A 19,227-nucleotide genomic window follows, 5' to 3' on the forward strand; every position below is an offset into this window, starting at 1 on the left:
AGTGTTGATTTGACTGAGCATGGTTTGCAGTAATCAGGCCTGGTTGTGTGTAGTCCAGTTGAACCTCATTATGAATTCAGTTTCATAGACTTGGGGAATTTGTAACTACGGGGGCAAATATATTTTCACACAGACCCAGTTGATATTGGGTCACTTTTTTGCTTCAATAAATAACATTTATCATTTAAAAACTGCATTGTGTATTTATTAAGGCTGCCTTTGTTTTATCTTAGATTTTGTTTTAATTTCTGAAACAATTTAGTATGAGATATACACAAAAACATAAGAAAGCACTATATATGCAGATGCTTTAATGGAGCAGACAAATGCATAGACTATAAGATGTTTTAGATCTACTAATTTTAGATCTGTCTAAAATTTATAAATAAGATTACACTGAATGTTATGAGGAGCTTTCTCTGATGCTGGATGATTCACCCACTAAGAATGAGATCACTGTATGTTAGCCTATACATCACATTCGGTTAATGGCCACACATGTAAAGTGCACAGTGTTGCAAAATGTCTTTTAATTTTTTTTACTCAAAATTTGATCATCTGTGCATGAGAATCTTATTCGCATTGCACTTTGCACATGACTTTGCAAGTCGAATGTCATCTACAGTACCTAACTATTTTGCTACATCTTGATTGATTATAATAACACTCTGCTACCACTATAAAGTACTTCAGCATTGTTTATACCAGGAGCCAGTTCTCTTATGCACTGTATTTCAATCCATTTCCTATAAAAGAAATGGTAGCATTCTATAAAATTAAACTGCTTTACCATCTTCAGTCTCATATTCAGATGAATAGGCAATGCAGGCCCATGCGGTTTGTATTACCAGAACAGCCTTTTTTAACGTATTAGTCCCACATTCTAATGTGTTTTTAATTTCATAAAAAATGAAAAATTCTAAAATCAATTTAATAAAAAATGAAAAAATAATGCCAAATAATCTTGATACAGTATGAACTAAGCAGATGCCTAATTGGGCAAAAAAAAAATTATGCTTGAGCAATCAAGTGATGTAGACTGTACTTTTTTTCAATTAGTAATATTTTGGTTTTCCTAATTTCCTCATTTGCTGGCAATTGTACATGACACATCTGCTCAGATTCCCCCTTGCTATGATTTGTGCAAAAATAGAGGATGTCAGCACAGCTGAATCTCCTTTTAATTAGAACATTAAGTTCAGCTACTGTAGATTATATTGTGTGTAAATATCTACACACTACTGGCTAACCATCAACACTTACTATATTATTCATTCAATCTCACCTTTGGTCAGTGAGCTTTCACCATGTTTTTATTTATACACACGCTTTCCAATCTGTGCCCATTGAATGAAAATTTGCCCAAATGTCATTGATTGTTATTTGACTTATTAAAGAGTGTTTGTGCACAGGGGATGGATTGTGTGCTCAATGAAGAAGGCACCATACGGGAGAAGAAGGAGTAGTGGTGTAACCAGCTCCCATGCTCAAATCAAGTACAGTACAGTAACAGTTTACACAGTACAGTTTAGTCTGAGATTTTTGACAATTAAACATTCAGTTATTTTCTGTGGATGAAGTTACTGTGGCTGCAGTTAATTAATATTCTCAGGCACCAAGTCTTCTAGTAGAGCGAACCTAGACTCCATTATCTGAAACACACAAACCAAAGCATGGTATGAGTTTCAGCTCAATAACTGATTGTAAATACTGCATTAGATTTGTCTAAGATGAAAAATGAAACTGAAGAGGTGGCTTATCATATTTGTGAAATGACATAGTGATGAGTATTATTCAGCTATTTGGTATTCAGAGCTCAATATAATCAAAAACAGTCTCAGGTATCCTGTATTCTAGATAGGTATCCCCAGTGGTGGCTGACAGTTTCATATATTTCTTTTTATGACAGTAGTGTCAGCTGCAATCCAATCACAGGTTCCTATATTATATTTTAAAGCACTCATTCTAATGTGTTATCATTTCTGTAGTAACAGTTAATTCACATGTACTTGTCACTTGCTAAATATAATCTAAGCCTAATATTAAACAGATTGAAAATACACTAATTTTCAAAGAAAAGCATGACATGGTGAAGTTTTCTGTAATTATACATTTGTGTAGGTCCCCCTTGTGCTGCCAAAACAGCTCTGACGTGTCGAGGCATGGACTCCACAAAATATCTGAAGGTGTGCTGTGGTATCTGGCACCAAGACATTAGCAGCAGATCCTTTAAGTTCTGTAAGTTGCGAGGTGGGGCCTCCATGGATCAGACATGTCTGTTCAGCACATACCACAGATGCTCAATCAAACTGAGATCTGGGGAATTTGGAGGCCAAGTCAACACCTTGTTCCTCAAACCATCTTGCTGATAGAGGCCAGTAAGGAATACCATTGCCATGAATGAGTGTACTTGATCTACAACAATGTTTATGTAGGTGGTACGTGTCAAAGTAACAGACACATGAAGGTGCCATCTCTTCCCCAGGCAAATGACACACACACACACCCAGCTGATGTAAAAGAAAACATGATACATCAGACCAGACCACCTTCTTCTATTGCTCCATGGTCCAGTTCTGATTCTTATGTGGCTTTCGCTGGTGGACAGGGCTCAGCATTGGCATTCTGACTGGTTCACAGCTACGCAGACTTCGCTCCCCACGCACATCAATGAGCCTTGGGCGCCCATGACCATGTCGCCAGTTCACCGGTTGTCCTTCCTTGGATAACTTTTGTTAAGTACTAACCACTGCATACCAGGAACAGCCCACAAGACCTGCTGTTTTGGAGAGGCTCTGATCCAGTTGTTTAGCCATCACAATTTGGCCCTTTGGTCAAAGTCTCTCAGATCCTTATGCTTGCGGGTTTTTCCTGCTTCCAACACATCAACTTTAAGACTGAATATTCACTTGCTGCCTAACAAATCCCAAACGTTGACAGGTGCCATTATATCGAGATAATAAATGTTATTTACTTCACCTGTCAGTACTTTTAATGTTATGGCTAATCAGAGTGATACAAACAGTGAAATGTACCAAAACGCCACTTATCAAAATAAATTAATAGACCAGAAGTAGCTGTTGTATAAAGTAATGGTAAATGGTCTGCACTTATATAGCACTTTTTTAAACATTAGTGGTTCCAAAGCACTTTACACTGGTTCTCATTCACCCATACACACTCACAAACCATCGGTAGCAGAGCAGCCATGCAAGGTGCTAGCTTGCTATCCGGAGCAACTTTGGGTTCAGTGTCTTGCCCAAGGCATGTGGGCCAGGAATCGAACCACCAACCCTACGATTAGTGGACAACCTGCTCTACCACCTGAGCCACAGCCACAATCACTGCTATCTGACCCATAAAAGAAGCTGTTTTATCAGTATGTTTAAGGCATAAAAGCAAGTACTTGTGCTGAAATGGGTGGCCTAGACAGTCAAAAAAAACTCCAGAAATGCAAATATGCATTTTAAATAATCTAAGGGTCCACCCAGAAAGTCAAGGTACCTGCTTAGCATAATAACTTCCAATGCATTAAAGCTATTGACTTATCTTTTAAATTTAAGTGGCCTAGTTAAGTCGCCAACTCTGAATACAATCCTTACTTATCGTGATTTGTAAGTATAATGTATAATGGATCCTACCTGAAAAGTAGGGCTCAAGACCAACAGGGACTGCATGTTCCTGCTGAAGTAACCCAGAATGTAATCCCCTGCCAGCAAGGGGAGGTCATCTTTATTCATTCTCAACTGGTAGAGTTGAAACAGATGCACAAATCATTCAAAAATTCACACATGAAACATTACAAAAAGCCATCGTTTGTTAATTTTCCATTAATACCTGGACAATTTCATTGATTTCTGCAATCTTATCCTCGTTGACCCCCACAAAGGTGATGTAATCAGAGGGACTCTTGAAGTTAGTCTAAAGGGAAGAAATGTTCAGCATAAAACAGACTTCAGCACCCACTCCCAGTTATGATGAATGCTAATTCTCTTTTTCTCTTTTTACTGTTTTTTTTTTCCTTTTTGATCTCCTTGTGTATCGCAATCCATCCTATTCTCTCTGTCTATCTGTTTACACGCCTCACTGTGTGACCTTGTAGAGGCCGATCCAGTCTGAGGTGCAGACAGCAAAATTATCCTGGATGCTGTAGGTCAGGACTGCATCCTCATCAGAGCTCCAGTGGGCCTCACTGCTCACACATACTAAAGTCTTCTCCACCTTCTTCTGCATCTGGAAGCAAATATACAAAACACACAAGTTCTGATGACGATGAAGGCACTAAAATATCAATACACACCCTTCTGCTCCTTTTTACTAAATATTTAATTTGTGTAAATATTAACATGGGGCACATATTTGTGCAGCAAATCTCTTTTATTTTGTACATGTAAAATTATACAGGAAGAATGTTCGGTGGTATTTGAAATATAAAATTCTGTAACTAACATAACCAGTTCTTACAACATAACAGCATTAAATTTGCATTTTGGTTTTCAGAGTTCAGAGAAAGCAGAGCTTACCTCCAGGTTAAAAGTGCCAATGACAGGTTTATGGTCACTAACACCATATGATGTGTCGCATGTGTACTTGTGCTGTACCACCTTCAAAGAAAATTCTTTTTTGTCTGCTGATGATGTTGTTGAGCCACTCTCTTTCTCATCTTGTGAGCGTTTAGGCTGTATCCTCCACAGGATCCGATCGGTCCAGGCAGGCCTCCATTTCTTTCTACTGTGCATTTATAGGCATATAACAACGTTTCAGTGTTATAGATAATGTGTATGGATCAAAATCCAGGACAGAGTGCTGTAGCCAGTCTGCAGTCAGGCAGATAAATTTGAACTTTCCATAGCCTACTGGATCAATTCCAAATCAATCAGATAAAGAAGAACACAAATGTGATCTGAGTCATTACGTCCTGGTGTCTAGACACAGCTTTAGAGGTGATGAACCTGAGTCACTCCTTTGTGGCAGCCTTTGAACAGAGTTTACTATTGGACTTAAGGTTTTTACTGTAAAAACTTGCAAAACACTTCCCCCTAGTGGATTTAAGAAGTAAATTGCTATAAATATGTCTGAAAAGTCTGTTTTTCATGTCAACAATGTGTATAGCACACATCTTATTGTATTACTTTACATGTGGTACCTCTCACAACCTATTGGTATATTCATTACCATATAAATGATCAGGGCAACACACTTAGTTATTTGGTGCTTTGATGTTTTGAAAAAGACAAAAACAGGATGAAATATGACTAACAGCTGTGTTTATATAGATATACCAAACGAGACTTTACATGCACATCTGTGTTCAAAAGCATACATACCTTAGAGTTGACATACGAACACATGTTCAAAAACATACATGTCTCTTATACAGAAGTGCATCTACACATGCACAGTGTATTTAGTGGCTAGAGTTACTGGCTAGAGACATGCCATGCCATAGATGCACATGAAATAATGGTTTGTATATGCACCAATCAATTCCAATGTAAAATAATAATAATAATAATAATAATAATAATAATAATAATAATAATAATAATAATAACACTTTCTGAGCAGTTTTTCATAAAATGTCAGGATTCCGGACAATGTGATTTACAGGAAAATAATCAGCTACAGGGTAGTGTGACTTTACACCCCTAAAACAGCACTGTCCAAAGTTTTTTTTTTTTTTTTTTCTCTCATATCTCAGCAATTTGCCAATTATTATTTTTTAATTAAGGAATGACATGTCCTACTTTTAACCACTACTTGGCATGCTAGGTAAAATAAAAGGAATCAGAAAAAAAAATCCCTGATCTCATAAACTTGTTCTCCATTCCATTAATGTATTCCTTTAACAGACTTAAGCTCTTGAACCATGTGCTACATGTCAAAGCTACATTCCAGTGCCTAAGGAAACAAAGACTTACTTAGCAAGTGCACCTGAAGGGATAATTTTGGGCACTTTCTTTACCCCTTTTCTTGCAACATAAAGAAGAACTGCAAGAAAATAAGTGAGAATTGGATCTCTGAAATCATACTCATATTTTAATCCTGATACAATTCCATGCTCCTATTAGGTAGATGCAGTGAATACATCTACAAAAAGGTAAAATGACAGAACACTTCATGAAATATTGAGAAATTTTCTATGAATATGCTCTTAATACATTTCAAGATAAAATGTAAAAGATTCCACATATAGTCTCAGTCAACACATAATGTAACTGAGGGTTTTTCCTTTTTCTCTTGTTCATGTAAAGGCAAAGCAATATGCTTCATAAAAACCTTTAGGTTTTGACATGAGCCTTACATAAATCCTCCAGTATTGCTTTATGAAATATTTATGCAATCCTTGTAAATTAATTATGAAGGCAGGTAGGCTACCCTTCTAATAAAGTGTTACCAACATGATCAGCAGTGCTATTGTTCAGTGGAGCTGCAGGAAGCCTCTTGCATAATGTTAGAAATAAACATTTTATATCTCTCTAGTCGATCAAATCATGAGTGCCGTATTTATATTTTTTTTTTACTGTCCAACCAATCACAGCACACTTTGACAGTGTCCTAGTCTCTGATTCCCAAAGATTACAAACTGCAGACAATGATGATTTCATTAAACTACACAGAGATAACTAAAGCTTACTAGGTAATAAATGATGAATAAAATATGACAGAGCATGCTATTACAGGAAAATAATCAACAACAGGGCGACATGATGCACAACTGTCATACTGAAAACAGCACTGTCCATAGTGTTTTATTTCTCTAATAAATGCCTCCTAATAGAAACCTTCTCCAAATCAACTAAATGTGTTTTTCTTTGTTACAAAACAGGCATAACATTAAAACCACCTGCCTAATATTGTATAAGTACACCACCAAAATAGCTCTGACCTGTCGAGGCATGGACTGCACAAGACCTCTGAACTTGTGCTGTGGTATCTGGCACCAAGACATTAGCAGCAGATAGCAGATCCTTTAAGTCCTGTAAGCTGTGAGGTCAGGCCTCCATTGATCAGACTTGTTTGTCTAGCACATCCCACAGATGCTCGATCGGATTGAGATCTGGGGAATTTGGAGGCCAAGTCACCACCTTGAACTCCTTGAACAGGGCACATTATCCTGCTGAAAGAGGATAATACAGTTAGGGAATACAGTTGCCATGAAGGGTTGTACTTGGTTTGCAACAATGTTTAGGTATGTGGTACATAGTAACAAAGTAACATCTACATGCATGCCAGGACCCAAGGTTTCCCAGCAGAATATTGCCCAGAGCATCACACTGCTTCCGCCGGCATCTTGGTGCCAACTCTTCCTCAGGTAAGTGATGCACATGCACCCGGTCGTCCACATGATGCAAGAAAAAATGTGATTCATCAGACCAGACCATCTTATTCCATTGATCCATGGTCCAATTCCGATGCTCATGTTCCCATTGTAGGTGCTTTCAGCGATGGACAGGGGTCAGCATGGGCACTCTGACTGGTCTGTGGCTATGCAGCCCCATACACAGCAAGCTGGTGTTTGACAGGTGCCATTGTAATGAGATAATCAGTGTTATTCACCTCACTAGTGGTTTTAAAGTTATGGATGTTCGGTGTAAAATTATTCAGATTCAAGTTCTGTGGTATAAGGTTTTGTAAATTATTTTGAGGTGTCTACTAGTGTATACTAAAAGAAATGTCTGTTTTCTGTTTATATAAAACTGCATGCTGTAAAACTGTTTTCAGTCCTTCCAGGATTTTGCGATTGTGCAATCGCAGAAATTAACTCAAAATCGAAGAAATACTCCGCAATATTCCAAGGAGTTTGCAATTTTTAAAAATTACCGCATATTTGGGCCAAGATGCGTTAAGTCACGTCATCACAATGTGCCATGTGATGTTATAGCAATGTGCATTCAGCCAAAGCCGTCTTCAATTCACATGCATCGAACATGAGTATAGCTAAAAGGTCTCATTTACCAGCAAACTGCAAAAGACTATGCAAAACAATTTCATGCAATTGCAATTTTGCCAATTCAAGTAGATTTCCACAAAACATTCAGCAAATTGTGCTGGTTGAATATTGTGATTATGTTGTACAAATGATTATTGACACATGGTTACTGACCCCACAGAGACATACTGCCACTCTGCACTTACAGCTTAATACCTACTGCAGTGGAATTAAGCACACACTTTATAGGTCCTAGTACAGAAAGCGGATATAGCATCCCTAATCCTACTTTAGTAAGCCTCTTACTGCATTGCAAATATTATACAATGTCCAAATAAAATGCAGTTTCTGTTGTAGGTCATCCTGTAGGGGCAACTGTCACAGTACAGACATCTAGAGCAAGTTTGTTAGAGCTGTGTGTAGAGAAAGGGGGAAAGGGGGTTATGGAAGTGTTTAGTGCTCTTTGTTAAGATGAGTGAGGAATTTAGGTTGGAAAAGCATCTTACGTAAAACCAAACCATGTCTCCTCCAGGCTGTGGGAGAAATGAAAGAAGAGTGTTTATTGAGTCTGAGAGAAGTCACAAACCTCTCTCTGATGGGAGGTTTGGTGTGTATGTGTGTGTCGTGTATATTTACTGAGCGACGAGGGATTTTACCTCTTGTCATAGGCCTCAGAGAATCGGGTAAATTTGTATGTTGGTTTGAACTCTACCAGTCCTTCTTCAAACTCCTGCAGAAGTGACTCCTTCTTTTTCATCATCATCAGCTAATACACACACACACACACACACACACACACACACACACACACACACTCACACACTCACACACACAGGAGCATCCACAGACATGATATGAGAGTGCAAACACATTATTTACACACCACATCATCCACAGGACATTTACAGAGTTTGGTGTGTGTGTGCGTGACTTGGTCTTTATTCCACAGCAGGTTGAAGTGACCACTGTCGATGGAGGAGCGCAGGAAGTGCAGACCATGATCTGTAATGAGGAAGTTGAGATCACCAAACAAAAATACCACCCTACACACACACACACACACACACACACACACACACACACACACACACATACACACACACACACACAAGTATTTAAAATAAGTGCAACAATATGAACCAAAGTATGAATGGATATAAATGTAAGCGCATTTGTTACCAAGTGGGAGTTGATTCTTTTCCAAATAACTACGCATCCCTAAGTGTTGAATTTTATTCTTATACCATAGCAATTTCACAATTATTTATTAATTTATTTTATAAAGTTGTTCTTCATCTGTTAAATATATGTATGCCAGTATAAAAACTGTGCTTGTGTGTCTGTACTGTGGTGCATTTGTATGAAGGTAAAATGATACCAAACATATGTGCATGCATAGGGTAATATTTGTGAACATGTACATAAGATTGCAAGTATAAATTAAATTTGCATGCACAATTGAAGCTTTATAAAAGGTGTAAATCAAGTTTCAAGCATAAGGAAAAAAGATTTAAGCATTTTACTTTTTTGGAAGTGTAATTCATGTGTTGTCAAACTGCAGCTTCATGTTGACTTGAAATAAATATGATCTGTATTCTTTTGACCTCCATTTTTTCTGCGCTTACACTTTTGGCACTTTTTTTTTTGCTGAAATACGGCCAAAAGAATTGCAAGCCTGTGAACAGTGATTTGCAAGCAAATACAATGGTTTGAAGAACTTCAAAAACAGATTGACTGTGTAGAACCAATCTGTATGTGTAAAAAATAAGCTGTTGCAAATGTCTAAATAACTTATTGTGTACATAGGGAAAACATTTTAGCTGCACTTACAATTTTGACCTGATTCTCTCACTCATTAGAGTTTTGCAAGCATGAGGGGGAAGGTGGGTCTACTTTCTTCTTGTAGCTGTTACAGCCCAGTTTAGGTTGGGCCGCACAGAGTAACCAGCCCGGGATTCCATTGGTTTGATCTTTAAATAAGGGAATAACAACCCAACAAGGTTGTGTGAAAAAGGTTGTGGTATATTGGAAAGGAATGTCTGGGAGGGAGTTCGGACCTGCACACAAAATGTCACAGCACACAAAAACTTCCTGTCCCAAGATAGCGGGTTGTAATATAGCCAAATTATTTCACTTAATTTATGTTTGTGTAGTGGGGTGTGTGTCGTGGTTAAAACGTCACCCTTATTAACTACGTGGCCATTGGGCTCGTTCCTACCACAGTATATAAATGGTCGTTGAGGCCTCTCAGAATGTGTCATAGTCGAAAACCCGCCCTTTCCTTTCGTTGCTACGGACTACAGAGGTATGTGTTTTTAGCTTTGTTGCTTAGCTGTGTGATGCTAGCGTTGTCTATTTACCATGCGCTTTATTTGTTTAGTGTGACGTTGGGCTACTGAGACTGTGTGTGGGTGTGATGTGCTGCTTACAATCAGTGCGCTGTGCTGTCAAGGCTCCCAGCTGTGTAGCATGATAATTTAACGTAGCTCCGGTCGGAGCGCCAGCTGTTGTCGTCACAACTATTAAAGACGCTATTATTCGTATGTACCATCGTGAGTATCATATCTTCGGATCACGGTAGGTAAATCGTTTAGTTCTGTTATTTGAGCTAAACTATCTTGCATGCTTTCCAAATTGAGGTTGTAACACCTGTTTGTTCTTAGGGTCCTCGATTTTGCATGCGTTAAGGCTGGCTGAGTGAGATGTGGTCGTTTCGGTATAGCGCCTCCCCCTCACTCAGGGAGCCGCTTTGCTGCTTGATTCTTAGGGCTTGCCTGCTTGATTGGTGCTGCTTGATGATTGGTGCTGCTTGATTCTGTTTGTTTTGATTTGGTTTTGTTTTGTTTTGTGTTGGTTTCTGTCACTGAGATCAGTTTTCTTTCATTCAACTGTGAAATAGTCTTTCAGTTATGCTGATACTGCTATGTGGTAGTAGTGATTTTGGTCAGCTTTGGTAAACTTGCTACTTGTACTCAGTTTAAGTGTGGGTCATCTGTGTTTTTGTGACAGTAAGCTTGTTTTTGTTTTGTTTTATTCTTTTGTCTGTTTTGTGCATATTGTAATTGACTTTGTGTTTTTGTTTTCTCCTTGTAGGAGCTGAGTGCTTCCTGAGGCTGGGGGGAGTTCTTTGCTGCACCTTTAGGCTTTACTTAATTAAGGATCGTCATTATTGCTGTCTTTATTTGCAGTGAATTTTGTGGGTATGATTCTGATTAGTGGGGTGCTTTTCTCTTTTGTATAGCTGGTGCTTTCGTACTAGCCTGCCCTTCATACAGGAAGCCTCAGCCCTCCTATGATTATTGTTAGCTTCCTCTTGTGACTGTTTTATTTGACCAATGCCTGACCGCGTTGGCTGTTTCTTTTAAAATAGTTCTTGGCCAGTCTTTTTAACTTCAAAATAAAATGTATTTTTTGTATGGAAACCCATGCCTCTTGCCTGTTCTAAGTGGAATGTACTTGTGTGTCCTTATTTGGGTTATTCTCCTCATTTTCTCGGGGTGGCGTAGTTGGTACGAAATGAACGCGCCACATTGCTACATTTGCAATCTTATGTACACTTTTACAAATCTTACCCCGTGCATGCAAATCTTTTGGCACCATTTTACCTTCCTACATTTGCAATATATGTGGTTGAATATTTAAGTGCATGTGTGAATGAGGTGCAGCACTGACTTGTGGTCGAGCACATGTTGTGTATTGTCAAAGTCGAAATCTTGTGAGCTTAGGATGTACAGTACTCAAACTTATGCACACGCTACATAGCATAATTCAGGTGTGCTGCAAGGTGGCAATTTAGGAAACACAGGATGTGACCATAGAAGGAGAACCGCACAGACATGCCACCTTTATTCCCCTGTGAAGGTAAAGAGATAACTTGTGCATCATACAGTATGATCCCTACCATATGATTATATAATGATAAGGATAATTAATAATTCTGAGAGTTTTAAAGCATAAACTCAAGGCAAGGCTGAAAGTTTGCATGTGTCTGTAGTACCCAATATCCAAAGAATCCGGTGTGGGTGTATGTGGTCTGGATGTCACGGATAAAAGGAAGATGGGCCTGTTTAGCAAACAGGAGGAGGAGAAAACCCTGCATCCTCACAGAAGTCCCCTAATGCAATATACACAAATACAAAAATGCATATAAATTATATATAATGGTTTAAAACATTTTAAATGATACTTTTCAAATGTATAATTTTTACATTAATTTTAATTAAGAAAGATAATGAGACACTTAATAGTTTTCTGGGGCTTTATCTCAAATGGTAGCCTTATAGTGCACTATTGAACATAAATAATAAATAGGAGCTTGTTTGGGTTTAGGCCTACCTGTTAATAATAGTAATTGAATATCAATATTAAATGTATTAATTAAAAATAAATATGTATGACTATACAAATCGTACAATAAGCTGGGTTGCTGTGCCTTTTTTTTGTTTGTTTTTTTTTCTCCTCTTTTTATTATCGGGGTAGTTGTTCATTTTTGTAGTGTAGGTTATATAGTGAAGTGGATTTTTTTTTTTTTCTCAATATTTTATTTTAATTACATGTATTATGTTAACCTTATATTTTCCCCCATCTTCATAGTAGGTCTTTTTTGGTTTCTATTACATGTGAGGAATGATTGAGCCTTTTTTGTTTCACATTTGTATTGGAAATAAATAAATAAAAGACAAATCAAAATATATTATTACATTTTAGCACATACTATGCACTAAAAATATCCTGTTGCCATCTCATGATTATGCTTACTGTTAATGCTGTCCATTTCTATGGCTATAGAATGCATAGTGTAGCGCTACTATTAGTGTTTATTCTGTCTATGGCAATATTAAATTACATGTTCAGTAATATTATTTACAAAAATTTGAATACCTGCTATAATTGGACAGTGCTATAGTTATCTTAGCCTTTGTAGCATTTTCAGTCCAGAAATTCAGTCACTGTAGCATTTTATTTCTCTGCAGTAACAGCAAAATATCAGGGAGAAGGAGACCGGCCTGCCCTGACTCCATTGTGGAAGCAGTTATTCACTCTACTTAGAAATAGGTCAACCATTCAAAATCTTGATTCCATCACAAGTCTGGTGAAATACAAAGAGGCCACTGTTCTCTCTTCTTCTAATGAGGGGGTGCATGAAACTGGCTATTGTTTTCCTAGTCCGTTTTCAACTGAATAGCAGAATAACAGCACCACATCATAACCAAATTTGATCATGAGATCATTCCCCCAGTCCAGTGTTGTTCCTTGACAAAGTAATATGGTGCAAGAGTATCCATGAAGAGGTGGCTCCATGAGTCTTCTGCTATCAGATCAAACACATACTTCACTGGAGTGGCTCTCACTTCCTGCAGACTGCAACACGTGTAACTACAATGTTAACTACAATGTTAACTTGTTAAAGTACATAAGTGTCAATATTAACAGGACAGTTTATATAAATAAATAATATTGCAGTCTAGTTGTAAAACTGCATACATCCACAGTAATTATACCATAATTCCATATATAATTTATTTGTAACTACACAGTTATTAGAGGAATAAAATAAAGCCGGAAAAAAATAAAGCCTATAACATAAGTTAATAAATAAGAATGAAAAAAAATTTCAAGTGACATAACTACAAAATATGAGAACATCAAAATCATGCATTCTCAGAAATAAAGCTACCAAACCATACTTTTCTTTGAAGCTGGGGTGGTATTATCAAGAATCATTTGTACCTGTTTAAAGTAGATGACTGGAACTTATTGACTACCTTTAAAGATTTATTCCAAAAGCTAACAAAGGTACACCATATGCACCTTCCCAAGAAAAGATATATACTTAAGGTACAAAAGATAGCACTGGTACCACTCCAGTGACAAGAAATTATAGAGTTTGGTACTTTTCTGTGTGTATGTAAATATCTCACCATATTACATAAAGATCAATCTCAAAGTCAAGCTGTAAGAGTAACCTCACATCAACTGGAGGATCTGCTGTGCCAACGGTCCATGTCACTATATGTGGTCTGATAGAAAGAGAGAGAATGAAATTGAGACACAGAGAGTGACTGAGAGAGGGAAATTATCAAATTGAAAATTAAAGGACAAGCTATATGTTTGTACCTTAAAAATAAAAACATGAGCACCGAAATGCCTAGTTACAAAATTTGAGTCAAAGGACATCCCAAAGCTTACCAAAAGCAGAAGGTGTCAGAATGCTAAAGGGTCAAACCATAAGCAAAGAAAAATAAACCACAAAATGATGCAGAATGGTGCACAAATGGTGCACTGGAATGATCAGCATTGGTTGTGTGGAAGCAAACATTTCATTTTCATTTTCATACCATGAAACCACATACATTATTTGCATTATTCTTCAGTGTAAAACTTCTGCTATTCATCCTAATATGCTTAAATCAGCTAAACACATATTTGTCATTTAAGTTGAAGTGTGTGTATTCTTCTAGAAACATTGAGACAAGTACTGATCAAATTAAAAGAAGGTCATTCTTGCAACTTGATTCTGAAAAAAGAAAACAAAATAGGAAACATGTCTACTTTTGATTCCACCTAAGCTATTCCCCTGGTATTAATACTAGAATCATAGTATTAATACTAGGGGAATAGCTTAGATGGAATTCCAGGGGAATAGCTTACCAGGGTAATAGCTTAGTTGTCTGTTCTTCCCCCAAGCACTTATAAATAAAGTTGGTTTGCTTGTATGGTCTCATGCATTTAATGAATAGTGGTGAAATAAGAAAGAAAAACCATCACAGTCAAAAGCAGGCACCTGGAAAACTCCCTGCTATATCTACCACAGAGCTGGAAGGCTTGGAGCAGGGTACGGGACACCTCTTCGATGGCTTCATCAAGCTGAGGTCCTCCACACAGTGAGCAGCTGTAAGGGGCTCTGGCGTAAACACATCCTGTTGGACCTGGTGCTTTTGTTGCTATCTAAATGCGCTCGGGTACCTTCCAACACCATCGCCATTTTACTACCACTGCCGAACCACTACATAGTAAAACCAGGCTCTAAAGAATTAGTCAGGCCCAAGGGCAATGTATATGCTTTAAGATACTGTCCAAAATTATTTCAGGAATCTGTCCTACTTTTGATTAAAAAAAAAATCCACAGAGGAAGTTCTGAATAGATAATAATGATTAATATTGAGACCGAATGAGCAAAAATGGAAAGGTCACTCAGATCTCAGGAGACTGAAGTCCTATAATTTTTCTAATGCAGGTTACTCTTTCCTTGATGTCTTTTGTTTTTTTTTTTGCCTTTTTCCCCTCACATAGATACTACAAAAACACACAGAAGCATAGAAGGTCACTTCCTGATTTTGCACTCTGTTTGTTTGCAGCAGGTGTCTATGTAGCGCCACTGAATTTGCCACACACTTGCCAAAAAAAGTACTACAAAGGAAGTCATGTGGTATAACCTTGTTTTCAGGTTGAGACTGGTTCCACAGTACCCAGGCAGTTATGTGGCAGTAAGAATACAGGCTTTTGGAAGAATGTATGTGAAAATGAGTGACTGAGCTTTGTTGATGTAATCTTTAAGTGGCTCAAAATATGCACTGATCTTTATATTGCTAAGTGTTTTCTTAACATATTTGGACAAAGAAACTGGAAGGCATTGAAATGCTAATTGGTTTTGTAAGAATATTTGCACTAGTAATGTGATTACTTCCTTTCAGCTCAGTCAAAGAGAGAAAGTAAACTTACATTTGTCTGGAAATATGGACCAAATGTTAAATATACGGTTAGGGACTCCAAAATAACACCTCCTTTTTGCAGTTTGTTTTCGTTGTTTTCATTTGATAGTTTTTATGTATTTTTTTCGATGTGAACAGCTCTGTTTATTGTGGGTCTAAATGAATAGCAGAGAATTGGGAAGAGATTTGGTTTCTGTACTTTCTTTATAGAATGCATAACAGAAAAAATATTATTTGTTAACACAAAGATCTACTAAAATGAATTACATAGAAACATTTCTGCAGCATTGAAGGTCCCAATGAGCACAGTGGCCTCCATCATCTGTAAATGGAAGAAGTCTGGAACCAGCAGGACTCTTCCTAGAGCTGGAGGCCTGGCCAAACTGAGCGATCGGGGGAGAAGGGCCTTAGTCAGGGAGGTGACCAAAAACCTGATGGTCACTCTGACAGAGCTCCAGCATGTCTCTGTGGAGAGAGGAGAACCTTCCAGAAGAACAACCATCTCTGCAGAACTCCATCAATCAGGCCTGAATGGTAGAGTGGCCAGATGGAAGCCTCTCCTCAGTAAAAGGCACATGACAGCCCACCTGGAGTTTGCCAAAAGGCACCTGAAGGACTCTCAGACCAAACATTGGACAAAGATTGAACTCTTTGGCCTGAATGTCAAGCATCATGTCTGAAGGAAACCAGGCACCAGTCATCACCTGGCCAATACTATCCCTACACTGGAGCATGGTGTTGGCAGCATCACACTGTGGGGATGTTTTTCAACGGCAGGAACTGGGAGACTAGTCAGGATCGAATAAAAAGATGAATGCAGCAATGTTCAGAGACATCCTTGATGAAAACCTGCTCCAGAGTGCTCTGGACCTCAGACTGGGGCGAAGGTTCATCTTCCAACAGGACAATGACCCTAAGCACACAGCCAAGATAACAAAGGAGTGGCTACAGGATAACTCTGTGAATGTCCTTGAGTGGCCCAGCCAGAGCCCAGACTTGAACCCGATTGAACATCTCTGGAGAGATCTGAAAATGGCTGTGCACCGATGCTCCCCATCCAACGTGATGGAGCTTGAGAGGTCCTGCAAAGAAGAATGGGAGAAACTGCCCAAAAATGGGTGTGCCAAGCTTGTAGCATCATACTCAAAAAGACTTGAGGCTGTAATTGGTGCCAAAGGTGCTTCAACAAAGTATCGAGCAAAGGCTGTGAATTCTTATGTAAATGTGCTTTTTTTTTGTCTTTTATTTTTAATAAATTTGCAAAGATTTCAAACAAACTTCTTTCATGTTGTCATTATGGGGTATTGTTTTTAGAATTTTGAGGAAAATAATGAATTTAATCCATTTTGGAATAAGGCTGTAACATAAAAAATGTGGGAAAAGTGAAGTGCTGTGAATACTTTCCGGATGCACTGTATATGTATGTCGAGCCACGGTACCTGTGAGTAATCATACCACTTCGCGTCTGGTGATTTGTTCAACCCAATGGTGCACCTCTCCCTTTTTCACATTGGGACTTGGTAGATTTAGGTTGACACTCTGATCTTTGTGTTAAGGTGAGAGTGGGGAGTTGAACAGCTAAGTCTTCTCTAAGACAAATCCCTAGCCGAAGACGCTACATGTGACGCCGCTGCTGTTTTGCTTTACTTCAGTGTTTTGTCTTACGGTCATTTTCTTGATCTGTTTTGCTTCATTGTTTTATTTATTGTCTTGCTTTGTCTAGTATTGTTTGTTGTGCTAGTGTCTGTTTTGTTGACTTTAGTTTTGGATGTATGTTTGGCTTATGCTCTGCAACCACATGTAGTCTGAGAGGCTAAGTGGTAAATTAATGTTTTCCAGTCTCAAACCTGTTTCAGGTTTGATGTTCCACACAACCACCTTACTATTGAGAGGGTGTACGTTAAGCGTTACTTTCTCCATGCTATAGTTGCTATATTTTTCATTTTATTTACTGTTTACCATAATTTTGATCCTGCTTAGGTGCTGTTAACTGCCTCTAATTTATGTTGTGGTGTCAGTGGGCCTGGGTAATCTAGCACCACCTCATGGTGTCGATAATTTTTCTTTTAGTTTATTTTTGTGTAATTTTGGGTTAACCGGTGTCTTCTTTCTCTCCAGGAGCTAGTGAGTCTTGGTGGGACAGGGGAGGCTAGCTGCATTTATTTGGTGGTGTGTGCTTCACAGCGTGCTCAGTGTGCCAACTTATCGTGTAGGTAGTGTTTGATGATTTTAGTGTGACTTGCAGTGGCTTTGGATGACCTCCCGAGCTGTAGCTGGCCTGCCTTGTTCCCGCCAAGCCTGGGCCTGGAGAAGTGCTTAGTTTTAAAATCCTAATTGTGCTTCATGGGAGAGCAATTTTATATTTGTATGTTAAGTTTTAATGATGCTTAAGTGTCATAATAAAATATAATATTTATATTCATACTCGCATCTCACTCTCATGTTCCTTGCCCCGATTGGTGAAACTTATCTGTGTGCCTTTATTTGGGAGTATTTACCTGGTTCTCCCCCAGGGTGGCGTAGTTCGATTTACTATATTTGGGATAAACATTTTCCCTCCACTTAGGAATGCCACATTTTTGTGTAGTCGGCAGGATAAACGTTTCCCTCCACTTGGGAACGCCACACTAGTGCTGCTCAAATGTCTTCTCTTATTGGTTGTTGATGGTTGCCTTTGAAACAATGTGCCCTGTTGGAGTTTCAGAATGGTGAGAAACTGGTGTCTCTGAGTGGCTGACATTCCTGGATATAAAATGTTAAATTCCACCTTGTAATAGTATGGTCAAAAATCAGGTAGAACTAGGTTACTCAATAACTAAGAATTAAACAAGCGAGACATTTTCATTCATAAGAAAATGCAGTTAAGTAGGATGGAAAAAGTTATGTAGACTGGTTATTTATTATGGTTATGGTTAGTTAATATTTTTATAACTAGCTAAAATAACTGCTAAGTGTCTACTTGTTCTGAGTTCTGCATGTATTTAATTTAGGTTCTACATCTAATTAAAAAATTAGAGTAACATATAATTCAAGTCACACAGGCTGAGATCCAAATAAAGAACACAGGATTAGACTAATCTAACCTTGTCAACACGGGGTTAGACCAATCTGACTGTATCTATCCAAATCCTGATTAGGCCAAAGTTTTCACAGGGCTTATCAGGCTTTCATTACTTTTTCCATGCACAGAACAAAGTCATTCACTTATAGCAACCATCTCAGTCCTCTGTACAATTTCTTAATTGGTAAGAGATCTGACTAGGTAATTCTTGATGTACAGTCTCCTCTGAAATTATTGGAATACCAAGGCCAATTCTATTTTTTCACTATACATTGAAAACTATTGGGTTTGAGGTAAAAAGATGAATATGAGACAATATATCTAGATACAACTTAGAACATGGCATCTTTTGTTTAAACCACCTATTGTTTCAAGTGACCAAAAGTACTGGAACACATGACTTATAAGTGTTTCTTACTGCACAGGTGTGCCCAGTTAAATTGATTGTTTAAAGAATTAATAGATTTGAATAGCTACTCTTGATTTGCTCCCTGGGTTTTGCCAGTTAAGACTTAATTTTT

General features: G+C 38.0%; 1 protein-coding gene and 1 long non-coding RNA gene across 2 annotated transcripts; one reads left to right on the forward strand and one right to left on the reverse strand.

Moving 5' to 3' along the window:
- Positions 1 to 400: 400 nt before the first annotated feature.
- inpp5kb (inositol polyphosphate-5-phosphatase Kb) lies at positions 401 to 14,918 on the reverse strand. The gene is given in 15 exon segments (XM_017488456.3): positions 401 to 1,652; positions 3,642 to 3,746; positions 3,838 to 3,921; positions 4,096 to 4,233; positions 4,524 to 4,731; positions 8,440 to 8,466; positions 8,590 to 8,699; positions 8,865 to 8,976; positions 11,606 to 11,664; positions 11,667 to 11,786; positions 11,931 to 12,045; positions 13,184 to 13,294; positions 13,855 to 13,953; positions 14,718 to 14,808; positions 14,900 to 14,918. Coding segments are annotated over 15 exon segments (1,455 nt in total). The 3' UTR covers positions 401 to 1,595.
- LOC108276544 (uncharacterized) lies at positions 10,140 to 11,355 on the forward strand. The gene is made up of 3 exons (XR_001814925.3): positions 10,140 to 10,238; positions 10,314 to 10,510; positions 10,597 to 11,355. It is a non-coding gene; the product is annotated as an uncharacterized LOC108276544 (long non-coding RNA).
- Positions 14,919 to 19,227: the final 4,309 nt, after the last annotated feature.

The sequence above is a fragment of the Ictalurus punctatus genome, chromosome 16, assembly GCF_001660625.3.
Source record: "Ictalurus punctatus breed USDA103 chromosome 16, Coco_2.0, whole genome shotgun sequence".
NCBI lineage: Eukaryota > Metazoa > Chordata > Actinopteri > Siluriformes > Ictaluridae > Ictalurus > Ictalurus punctatus.